The 13,214-nt window shown below is 36.7% G+C and overlaps 1 protein-coding gene across 1 annotated transcript in view; it reads right to left on the bottom strand.

The window, feature by feature from the left end:
• The window catches only part of dcun1d2b (DCN1, defective in cullin neddylation 1, domain containing 2b), a 107,240-nt gene that overhangs the window by 53,542 nt on the left and 40,484 nt on the right, over positions 1–13,214 (bottom strand). The window contains exon 3 of the mRNA XM_028800072.2: positions 6,501–6,669. Within this exon, the coding sequence (XP_028655905.1) occupies positions 6,501–6,669 (169 nt within the window). The remainder of the gene's footprint in view (positions 1–6,500; positions 6,670–13,214) is intronic.

Below are 13,214 nucleotides of genomic sequence, written 5' to 3'. Positions count from 1 at the left end.
AGTATAGCTAGCGTGAACAAATATGTGCAAATGACAAAACAGCTCTGATTTTAGGCTTTCCTGCGAATACAAAGATGTGTTTATTAGTGATTTTAAATCAACTTTTAATGATTAGAAATCCTGATACTGGTGTCATGTCTTATAATACACGGTGAACTACATAATCACCTACCTAATGCTGCTGATGCTTTCTACGGTCCATACTTCTGCTGTTTTTCTTTTCAATAAGCGGTGCTTTTAGACATTTTGTGATGCTCTAGTTGTAGCATCACCACTGCTGCCAGCTATTTTCATATGTACTTTATTCTTACTTTTTTTCTCATGTGTTTCTCATGTTGGTATGTGTTTCCAAGTAATTCCTCAGAATATGGTGCTGACTTTCACTTATACTACTGATACTGTAAAAACTCATGGTACATTTTCTGAATTTTGGTATCAACTTGGTCCCAAGTATCAATTCTTGTGACTAACTAATTTGGGTAACTCATACCCAATTTTCTGTTTCAGGTATAGTTGAACATATATAAGCTTGCCTGTAAGACAAACAAAATGCACGTCTTGACTCTAGAGGTGATCAAAAGGGTCAAGTGATAGCCAGACAAACCATTTCTGCCAGAATGTATAATGGAAATATTCCCCTGCTAAACTGAAGGCTGGGGATATCTCTTGGGCTATTCAATGAAAGCATCAACATAGACAAACGTTTGGCAGGATGCCATTTTTTTTTCCTCAGCTATACGTGCATGACAGAAAACTTGACTTAATATACATTTCTGTTTTATATTCTTAAGGAAGTAGTGCTGCAGGTAGAGGTATTCATATATGTTTTTTTTTTTTTAAACTGAGTGATTTTTTTATATACAAGTATTTTTGTCCCCTTGTACAAAGGAAATCAAACGATGTCACTTCTTATTTCATTTGTGTGTGTTTTTTTTTTTTGGTATTTTCAATTATTGTGTCTCATTTCTTCACCATGAAAAAAGGAGACTGACATGCCTGTCCACTTCCACCTTTTTAATCTGTCCTTTGAACCGTTGGCAACAGCTATCCTCCACTCTCAATGATTGATTCCTGTATTAAGTTGCAAGTGCTCTTATTGAATCTCTTTCTCTCTGTATATGATATTTTTGGTTACCTCAGTAATTTCTATTCTGTTAGTTTTTCCTTTTGCAGGCCCATTTGCCTTCAACAATTCCACTTACAAATGCTTCAAATATCCTGGAATTAACCTCTATGCATTCCTCAGTGATATATTCTTGTCCAGTTGTTCCTTATTTAACGAGGTCAATGCATCCACCCTTTCAGAGAATTACGGCCATTGTTAAAATAAATAAAGTTCCGGCTCATACTTTCCAAATTTAATGTTGACACCCATCAACCTCCCAATCTCATCAGTAGCAAGTCAGATCTCCAATTTCAACTTTTGCAGCAGGTTGGATAGGTGGTGTCTGACAAAAATGTAAGATTCTACCACAGGGCTGTGCTTTTCCTAAACAACCTTGCCTTTGTTACAGAACACATGTACTCTTTCCCTCACAAAGATCAATATTCATTTTTTTACAATGAAACCCTCTCTTTGTGTCCTGCTTTGTCCTACACCCTTCACGTGGCTTTGTGCATTAAGGAATGGTCCACCATAATAGTCGAAATAGTCCCTATGGATATACAGTATGTTTCTCCCTCTTTCCTCATATTTTCTCATAGCTAGTACCCCACTGTTACCTGAGAGGCTCATCTTTTTAGATTTTTGTATCTCAAATCTGTGAATACTTTTCTGTCTAGGCAGTTTTGCTTTCAAACTACTCACAAATCTTTTACAATGTATTGCATCTGGACTGACTTTATATTCTGTAAGTCTGCTATTTCTTTACGCTGTTCTTTATGCTCCTTCTACTCTGCCTTGTGATCCAAAACTTTTCTTATTTCCTGATACTGTACATGTGTTATACTTAGGCCACTGTTCCCTTCTTTTGGTTAACCATTATCCATTCCATATCCTGTTCACTGATTTGGGAAGGAGTAGATGTTGGAGGACAAGAAATATGTGGACACCATTAAGATTATGAATTTTTATTAACTATTTACTTTGATATGCTTAATAAACAAGTGTTTATAAGAAAATATGGAAAAAGACAAAACTGACATTAATTAATTGTGTTTCATTGCTCATCTCTTGTTTGTTCTTTCTACTTCCTTTGCTTTTGTGATTTTGTTTGTGTTATATCCACTTTTCAGGATTTTTTTAAAATAGAGGGCATCATGGTGGTGCTGATGTTAGTGCTGCTGCCTCCCAGCTTCAGCAGGCTGGTTTGGATTTGTGGCTGTGTCAGCACCTGTGGAAATTTTGCATGTTCTCCCTGTGTCTGTGTGGATTTTTTTTCTCATATTCCAAAAATGCACAAGCTAGATTACCTGGTGATTATAAACTGGCCTGATGTGAGTGACTGTGGGAGTATGTGTGTGAGAGAGACAACGAGAGTGTGCATATGCATTTAGTGTACCCTACAATAGACAGATGCCACTGTTCAGATTAAATTTCTGCTTTACTTCTGATACTGCAAGTATAGGCTCTGTTACACCATTACCTTGAATTGGATAAAAGCAAGCTGTAAAATGGAGAGATGTTTAAAACATCAAAGATTATCCATGTTTGTATTTGTTGTCTTCCATCGGCCAACAAAAATTTCTAATCTGTTTCACCCAGCAGCTCCTAATTATTTTTGGAGACACATGTTAATTATTTGTTCTCAGTGGAAAGTACATGCAGATATCCTCGGCCACTATATATCAATCCATTTCTCTTATTTGCACAATTACAATGAGGATTGTTTTTTAACCCCTGCAGATCTTTCAAACTAGGCAAGTTACTTACATACAGTAGTTCTATATTAACTGCTGGCCAACTGAAAACTTCATATGTTAAGAATAATGCCATAATATCCTCATCTGATATTTTAGTCAAAGATAATAATAGCTATAAATCCAATCCCAGATACACTGAGACAAAGTCTGGATTAACGTAAAGAGAATGTCCATCTCTCTGACTAACACTGATTAGATGCACTGCTTTTGTTAAAAATTAATCAATCTGAAGTTTTCTGCTCTGCATGTGATTATCCATTAGACTCAAGCAGGACCATAAGAGGCAACTTTAAGGGCTCCAGTGGGTTCACACTATGATCTACAAGATAAAACAGTTTCATCCAACTTCTCAAACCTGTAATTCTACGGCTTTGTCAGAGTAAATAAAGTCTTCTGTGAGTCAGGACTGAATGGATAAAGATGAATATGAGAAAGGGGACGATTCTCCACTTAATCTAATAAATCTTAAGGCAGTGTAATGTAAATATTGACATTCTCCTTCTCCTTTCAATATCTATCCTATCTCTGCAAACATGCTGCAATGACTTTCTGTGATGACATATTTCTTGTTGAACAAATCTGATTCATGATTGGTTGCTCTCCAACTGTAACATGACACCCTGGATGTAAATTTTTATGTCATCCCTAATGACTATTCCTTATAAGAAATAACGATCTGACATCATTGAAAAATGTAAGAAAATACTGTAATATGGATTAAAGAACACAATCAGAGTATGAAAAACTACCCCATTGTCTCAACACAAGCCACCACCCTTAAATGAGACAGGTGGATAACAGAAGCACATTTAGATTACAGGCTGTTTAAAAATTCTCAACACTTAACTTTATACTGCCTCCTTAATCGCAAACACAACAACGAAAAACCATTACTATGCAAAACACAGATTGTGGTGATCACTAGACTCTTTTATAATAGGTCCTAGAAAATGTTATTAATTTCTTCTCATTCACCTTTGCTAACTCCTAGTCCAAGCAGTACTATTTTGTGCTAAAAATATTAATCTAATGCTATATTATTTGTATATATTTGTGTAAGTATTTTTTGGTCTGCTTCTTGTGAACTATCTATAATGCCCAAAACAACTTTCTGTAAAGGCCATGAAGGGAATTAAATAGTCTTTTTACAAATGTGCTAATCATTTGATATAGTTTCTAATATTCCGTCCATCTATTTTCCAACCCGCTGAATCCGAACACAGGGTCATGGGGGTCTGCTGGAGCCAATCCCAGCCAACACAGGGCACAAGGCAGGAACCAATCCCGGGCAGGGTGCCAACCCACCGCAGGACACACACAAACACACCCACACACCAAGCACACACTAGGGCCAGTTTAGAATCGCCAATCCACCTAACCTGCATGTCTTTGGACTGTGGGAGGAAACCGGAGCGCCCGGAGGAAACCCACGCAGACACGGGGAGAACATGGAAACTCCACGCAGGGAGGACCCGGGGAGCGAACCCAGGTCTCCTAACTGCGAGGCAGCAGCGCTACCACTGCGGCACCGTGCCGCCCGTTTCTAATATTCACCTGTTGATATGAAATGTTACTCTTTATCACAATGGGGATGTGTCTGAGCCTTCCATAGATGTGATAAGCAAAACAGAGCTGTATAGGTTTTTCATCTATGATATTTTTATGTTTTAGATGAAACTGAGAATATACAGTATGCATTCCAGAGCCAATGATGAACTTCACTCTGAAAAAGCGAAGCAAATGTCTTTCTCTGAGGCTGTGCACAAAGACATATACTGACTAATAAAAATACATTCCTGATGTTTATTAATCTATTGCTTTTCAGATCATCAACTACGAGAATGCATGTTTTATTTTCTCACCAGGGATTGCAATTAACAGACAGAGAGAGTTGTAGCTATTAAATACTGTAGCTATTAAATATTTTAAATACCAAAGGCAACTGTTATATCCACAAGATTTGCTACTCTATCTTTTGAAACAGTGCTTCTTGTACTTTAATTAGCCTGACTCAAGAAGAACTGGCACATGTGCAAAGCAGAATTATCCACAAGAGAAATATCATATATCACTAGTCAAAAGAAAAGCTTTGTACTGATGTACATAAGGATAGTTTTGGCCAGTACAGTCCAGATTTCTGAAAGCTGCTGCACTGCCACTTTGTGCTGGAACAGCACTCCTGTGATCCTTGATTTGGAAACTCATAAATATTTTAAAAGTGGAATTTAGAGGTGTTACCGTCTTTATGACTATGGTCCTTCTTGACACTCAATTCCCTCCCTTCTTGTGGGATTTCTGATTTTTACTCACTCCTAATATATACTCTTCTTCATTCTAGTCCTAAATTCTTGGTTACTGTGGTATTAAACCACCTTAGCCATTACTTTAAAATGCCAGTAACTATATCAAAATAGTAAGGGGAAAATGGATGACAGAATATGATCTTTCTCTGTAGTTCAGGAAGATGCCACAAGCACACCACTCACTCATTATAAATGTGGTGTTATGACCAAGTATGTGGCTAGAAAAGAGCCTGGTCCATACTAAATACTGTATTCTACTTTTTGAATAAAATGCTGTAACCTTTTTGTCAATGATCCCACTTTGCCAGTCAAGCAGTTCATTTTAGCTGCATTTTTGATTCAGAGTTAAATTTGACAGAAGTCTTAGGCTAATTAATATAATGATTAATTGATCAATGACCTGGAAAAACCTGAGCCCACTAGTGCTTTGATTAAAAAAATTCTTATGTAAGGAAAAAGGGTAGAAAAAAAGTAATGGCAGCTATATAAAGATTTTTTTTCAACCAGGCACAAGAACAATGGGAAAAAACACATACAGTAGAAGACTGTAATTGGAAGGACCACGAACACTATAGCACATGTAAAATATATAAGGACAGTAGCTTGCAAACCTCATATCAGCTGTCTAAGACTCAGAAAATGAAGTCAATATAATAGCCAACCTATGCTTTATTCTGGAACAATTACCACTAAAACAACTACTGCATGCACAAATCCCACACTTATTCTATTTACAGTATGAAAATGATAATACCTGTAAACAAATTGGATCAATAGAGAGTTTTTTTTACTTCTCAAATGAGTAATTTGTATTCCTCTTCTCTGCCATAACTTAATGTGACTAAAATGCACTCGTGGTTCACTGCTACCTGTCCTACTTTGTGTTTTAGCTTATGCAAAAAGCCATTACATATGGGTGCTACTTCATTAGTGGGGCTGAGGCCACACATTAACCAAATGAGGAGCACCATCTAGCAGCCATTTTGAAATGCCAGGGCTTTGGAAAGCCATGCTGGATGAATTTCTTGTATGCAGGCTTGAAAATGAAATCCAATAAATGCTAATGTAAGCCTAACTAATATTATAAAGTGTAAAGTAGGATTACAGTTTCACTAGAAATAAATAACATTAATGACGAAAAGTGCATATGTATTGTGCTCTTTGTTATCAAACTAATACGTAAATATTGTGAAAATTCAGTATGTGGAATCCTGTTACAAAATCTGGTAACACAAATATTTTTTTAAAATAAAGGTAAAATAATTTACCAAGTCTGAAGACCAGGAATGGTACACTTAATGTTTTTTATAGTAGATTGCAAACATTATTACTCACCCAAGTTCTGACATGCCATCTACAAATTCCTTTTTACTGAATTCACACTGAGTGGCAGCTCTGAATTTCCATGCAATTACCAAGACACTGATGCTGGCAGGGTCAAGATTTAGGTCATCACAAAATTGTTGAATCCCATCAATGCCAATCTTATTATCATCCTGAGGATCTAGGTGAAACACAAAAGATAGTTTTGGAAATTTACATTTTTTTTTTCAATTTTCAATTTCTTACATTTAAATTGTCTGCCAAAGTTTACTGTAAGACATTCACAAGTAAGCAGTATGAAATCAGCTCAATGTTGATGAAAAATGTAATAGAAATACTGCAACATGGAAAGGCACTTTATAGATTGTAAAAAAAAAAAAAAAGTACACACTGTAATTCATATTTCATAATCAGTGTATAATCAGATTTATTAACTATTACATAATGAAGAAAACAATTTCGCAAATATAAAACTGAAAACCAAAAGTTGCTTTTTAGATAAAGATATACTTATTTTTCCTGCTGTTATTGTCATACCTGTGAGGCCTAGGTAATTAATCTCCAATACTGATCTTTAATTTTTAACCTAATCATTTAACATAGTGTCATACTGAGGGCACAACTAAGAATCAACATTTTATGCTACAGGTGAAATGCAGATCAATTTAATCCCCGATTATAATCTAAATCTTCAATTTTAGAGATTAATTCAAATAACATGCACAGATCTGTAATTTTGAAAGCTCGATCAGATACCAAATAGTGAGGAGTGATATAAGAAAATTTCCATAACTATGAGATACATTGAAGCCAAAGAACAGCAGCTGTATTTTGAACTTTGAATTAAAGGAGCACATATGAGTAAATATGATGTAATCGTGATCACAAAGAAATTTACTCATATTATTTTAACAGCAGCTTCAGGGACCTTATTAAAACAATTCTACATAAAATGTGTTATAAGTACCACATAATACAAAAATGTAATAATGAATGCATCCCTGAGATCTCCTTGATTAAAATACATTTATCCTTTATTAACAAACATTAAACTTATACACATATATACTGAATACAATGTAAAGATATACAAAATAATTAGCTGGTTAGAAGTAAGCATGTTAATAGAAGTTAGATGATATGTGAAGTAAAAGCATAACTTAGAGTAGTGAACAGAGAATGAGAGAGAAAGAGAGGGAGAGAGAGAAAAACAATATTATAGCTAGAAGCACAGGATGAGGACTATACACTACAAAATAAGGAGACATACATTATCTTTTTGGCTGTGACAAATAGACAGAAGAATATGAGAAAACAAATGTATAGTTAAAAATATATGTATATTTATATGGATAGACTTTTTTTGAAAACAACAGACTTAACAATGTAAGAAAATGGCCACCAGGACCTCAGAAGAAGAAATGGGTGCATAAGTCAGTGGTCACAAACAGCAGCATAGAAGAGTAAAGAAAAGACCGAGTCAAACAAACAAACAAACAAACAAATAAATAAATAAATAACTTGGCCAGCCAGAAAGCATGCAGATCACCATGTTCTTCTTATTTTGTTACCTCTGAAAAAAGACTTGCCATTAGAAGCCACAATTTTCTGATTCTTGCTGAAATGCTTAAGCATTTATTGAATGTCACAAGTTAAGTCCCTTTTCTCTGTAGTATGAATTTTTCACTAACGCTTCACATTCTCTGAAAGGTATACTAGAGTAGCATGCAAAAGTTTGGGCACCCTTGCTTAAAATGTCTGTTACTGTGAATAGTTAAGTGAGCAGAAGATTAACTGATCACCAAAAGGGGGGTGTTACTAAGTGCTGACCATGTCGGGTGCTTAGGCCCTTTTCATTTTTTTGGTATTTTGTACGTGAGAGTGATGGAAATAAAATGTAACCTTGCTTAAAATATTAAAGAAATGTATCATCTTTAACTTTATGCCTTTTGGTGATCAGTTCATCTTTTGCTCACTTAACTTATTCACAGTGTGGCATGCAGCTGGGGGTGGTACCCAGCCAGGACACCCAAGAGAACCTCCTCCAGACCATGAGGGGGCGACTGCCCTGATTGCTGTGGGAACCACGGGTACAGAGCTTTGAAGCTCAACCCTGTAGGGGCCCGTGGTCACCGCCAGGGGGCGCCCCAACGCCTGGAGAGCCCTAGACCTCAGCACTTCCGCCACACCAGGAAGTGCTGGGAGGAAGAGGAGCAGGGACACTCGGAGTGCTTCCGGGGATGCAGCTGGCACTTCCGCCACACTGGGGCATGTCGGTGGAAGATTGCCAGAACACACCTGGAGCCCATCCGGGGGACAATAAAAGGGGCCGCCTCCCTTCATTCAGAGCTGGAGTCGGGTGGAAGAGGACGAGGTCTGGGAGAGGAAAGAGGCGGCCTGAAGAGAGGAAAGGCAGTGTGTGTTGGCCTGGACTTGTGGGATGATTGGTGCTGCGGCACTGGGTTGTGCTTCACTTGAATTGTAAATAAACGTGTGTTGGACTTAAAACGATGTCTGTCTGTCTGTGTCTGGGCTGCTTCCCACAACAGTAACAAGTATTTTAAGCAAGGGTGCCCAAACCATTGCATGCCACTCATAAGTTGCTACTTCTTTCAGACATACTATACAAATTATACTTTTAACTTTTTATCACAGAGCTTGGTTTGTTGGATGCACTTTGGATCTTTAATTTCAAATACAACTGAATCTCTAGTGAGTTCTGTGGTCATGGCTTGATTTTAATAATTAAACAAATTAAAGTCCCATAAAATCAGCTCATATAATTCTCTTTTTTGTTCTTAGTCTCAGGCAAATTTACCACTTTGGCTCGAATTTTCAACCAAAGCCCAAAAGGGAATAAAAAGAGATCCATCAGTGAAAATATATATATTTTTATTTTCTGATTTTTGTAACAGGAAAGAGACCCAGAATGCATTCAAAAGGTTCCAGCTTATTGATGGTAAGGAAGAAACTATTTGGTGGTAGTATGTGGGAGATTTTAAATGTTTTCTTCCTGTACTGCTGCTCTGTTCTTTTAACCAGGTTCCAATAAATTATTCCCCTACAGTCATAGTAATTGTGATGCTGTGTAATCTAAAGGTATTAGAGTAGGTGTGGGACATTCACAGAACAGGCTGGAAAAAGTATGTGAATCCTTGCATTTAGTAACTGGTAGAACCTTATTTATCAGAAATAATCTACACCAAATATTTTCATCATTGGCTGACCACACACAATGATTTCACAATGGTTAGGATGAATGTAAAACCATTCTGCCTTAAAAATGATTATCCAGGGGCTTCAGTCAACAAGTCTGTTCAAGTCATGTTGCAACACTTCATTTAGATTAAGGTCTGGACTCTGACATGGTCATTCTAGAACTCAAATATTTCTCTGCTGAAGCCTATTTTTGTGATTAAGGAGTGCTACCCTGACAATCTACTGTAAATTTGTTTTATACATGTTGAATTTATCATTCCTTTTGTGACAGCAAGCTACTCTAACCCCAAGAAAGCAAAGCAGTGCCAATCCATGATGCACCCGCTAGGTGAGATTTATTTTATGTAGGGCTTTACTGCCATTAAACATAGTATTAAACGTGTCTGCCAAAGAGTTGAACTTTTGTCCACATAGAGAATATTGGCTCAGAAACAAAACGGAACATCTAAACGATCTGTTGCAAACTTCAGATGGGAAGCAATGTTTATTTTCAAAGGCCAATGGTTTACTTCATGGTGTCACTCCATGAGCACTATTTTTGTTGAATGTTTCTTGGTCAATGAAACAAATGACCCTGCTCACAGCACCCTGAGAAGGCCCTCCCCTTCCAGTTAGAGTACTATAAAACCTACACCTCACCAGAGGGAGACATCTAATTTGGAACCAACACTAACAGAGGACAAAGCCTTTAATCAGACATGCCCTTCAGAGATGATTTATTTGAAAGTCAAAGCTAAGTTACTGTGACCATATAGTGCCTGTTTTTCTATTGTGCCATCGAATATTTGCTTATATTTCATTATTTTTGTGCTTTGCATGAAATGGGATGGCCCAGTTGGCACCACAACTATTCTTTTTGGACTCTTAAAGTCACTTGGTATTCACAATATTTAAAAAAATAAAATGGTACATCTGCCATAACATAACATAAATTTACCTAAATATATGCTGTTCTTCTTTTACATGGCAATAACTGGTGAAATTAAATCTTGGGGTTTTAAAAAAACATTATCTTTTTTGGTTCTAACAATAATATCACATTGATAATGTTCTTTGCTAACAAAACTAAGAATTCACTTTGTTTGCTAAACACAAGGGCTCTCACAATACTGTCACAAAGAAATAGTAACTTACTAGTTTTCAACCACAAATACATTAATTAAAGGGTTGATCCTGGGTGTAAATCAATAAAAGAACGCACTCAGAATGTCTTAAAATGGATATATGAAGAGTGAATTCTTTACTGATCAAAGCTTGCTTTTTTGGTTAACAAAAAAAAAAATATTCTCCTCAGTTCAGTTTCACTTTGCCAATCCTAGAAAGAGTTACAGAAGGAAAATGCCAAGCTAGTTGAACCAGGCCATCCTATCCAACTTCCTTCAGTTAATCCTAGAACAGGGGTCCCCACCTCTGGTCCTGGAAGGCCCCAGTAGCTGCAGGTTTTCATTGTAACTCTTTTCTTAATTAGTTACCTGTTTTCACCTAAGTAACCTCTTTTTAATTAATTTTAATTGACTTGCTCTTGAAGACTCAGACCCCTTAATCGTTTCTTTTTTCCTTAATTAGCAGGCAAGCAATAATGAGATACAAAACATGACCAGGAAACTGTGTTGATCATACAATATCTGAAAATAAAGAAAGGGGAAGGTCTCAGGAATGTTGATCTGTTCAGGTCCCCAAAACATTTTAACAGTGTTCTTAGAAAAGAGAAAATCTACAATTTTGGAAATATATACAATGAGAGCAGCAAACAAGCCATGGAACTAAAGAACGAGTTTAATTAACAACAAGAATCAGAGCCTAATTAAGCAACTAGTTGGGTGAAGTTAGTTGGAGATTGAGGCCCTGACTTAGTTGGTCTTCTGTTGGCTCACTTGCTTCATATTTCATTTCTGTTTGGGTGCCATTTAAGGAAAGAAATGAAGCAATTCAGAGGAACGATGAAGAAAATCAGGGGAACAAATCTTAAAAAAACAAGTAAATTAAAATTAATTCAAAAGAAGTTAATTAGCAACAAAAACAGTACATTAATTAAGAAAAGGGTTAAAATTAAAACCCTTATCCACTGGGGCCCTCCAGGGACCTCATGTATAAACGGTGCATATGCACAAAAATGTTGCATACTCCCATTTCCATGCTCAAATCGCGATGTCAATATATAAAACCTAAACTTGGCATAAAGCCATGCACATTTTCACGCTAGCTCAAAACCGTGGCGTACACAAGTTCACTGTTCGGTTTTGCAAACTGGCGACACCCAGTGTCAAAGCAGTGCTTTTGTTCCAGTGTGGTTTCCTTTTCTTTTTTAAATCCACATCCCTGACACCGCTTTATCATATACATTGAAATTAACCGTATATTGTTTATTGGTTTAAGGCATAGCTGATTGTAATTAACCTGTAACAATATAATGGTCCATGGAATAGGCAAACTATTCCAAATACCATAGCTGCTTTAGCGTTGTTACTGTCACTGCACCTTCTTCTTCTTCTTTCAGCTGCTCCCGTTAGGGATTGCCACAGCAGATCATCTTTTTCCATATTACTCTTGCTGCACCACTCGGAGTATTTATATCACTGTATCTGAGTATGGAATGACAGCTTTACAGCAGCTGATCGGAAAGAGAATTATCAGTATACAGCATCTAGCACACGCTGCCTCAACCATGCTGCCTATTTGAACTGCTCTCATGTGACAAACGCTTCAGAGCCTTTCCTGTACTGACCTCGCAGTTCAGAAACAGTTTCATCCCAAGAACTATAAACGCAATTAATCAGTCCATCAAGTGCTCCTTGTAGAACTGTTTGTACTTATAAGTACAATCACCTCACTGTAAACTTGCGATACTGTTACAATATTGCACAACCTGAGCCACATTATAAAGTGCGTATTTCCATATGATGACAATATCATTTTTAAGATGAAATGCAGCAAAATATGTTTATTATATTATACAGATAAAATGTTAACATCATTTAAATAATCTATATTGTTAATAATTAAACATGTGTCGTTGTTAATAATTAAACACGGTGTCGCAGCGCTAGCAAGGAGTTGGCGCTCCGTTCACGGATTGTTCCTGCCTCACGCTGTATTCTTATAGATGGATAGAATAATTAAACATGTACTACGAAGATATTTCAATGTACCTTAAAACTTTTTGAAGAATCGGCGTTCTCAGCTTACAGATGGCTTAACGTCTATTTCAGAGCTGATTGTGTGGCGATTGGGTATTTGGAGAAAGAAAAGGAAGGACAGGAATTGGGGGTTAGTACGTTTGAAAGAGAGTACTGCTGTAATAAATTATTTAATCGAAGGTCGTACACGGCGCAGCAAGCATCTTGCGTGAGGCATGAACAATCACTGCACCACCGTGTTCCCATATTTAATACATGCTTTAATTCCTATCATCATGAAAATGATATCAAGTATACATCTCAGTATTTTAATTATTCACAGAGCTGTAATATCACGATTGTAATGGATTCTGTGTCCTGTCAGAAGAAG

The sequence above is a fragment of the Erpetoichthys calabaricus genome, chromosome 4, assembly GCF_900747795.2.
Source record: "Erpetoichthys calabaricus chromosome 4, fErpCal1.3, whole genome shotgun sequence".
Classification (NCBI taxonomy): domain Eukaryota; kingdom Metazoa; phylum Chordata; class Cladistia; order Polypteriformes; family Polypteridae; genus Erpetoichthys; species Erpetoichthys calabaricus.
Note: the sequence above shows the minus strand (reverse complement) of the source record. Positions and strands in the feature narration are given on the sequence as shown.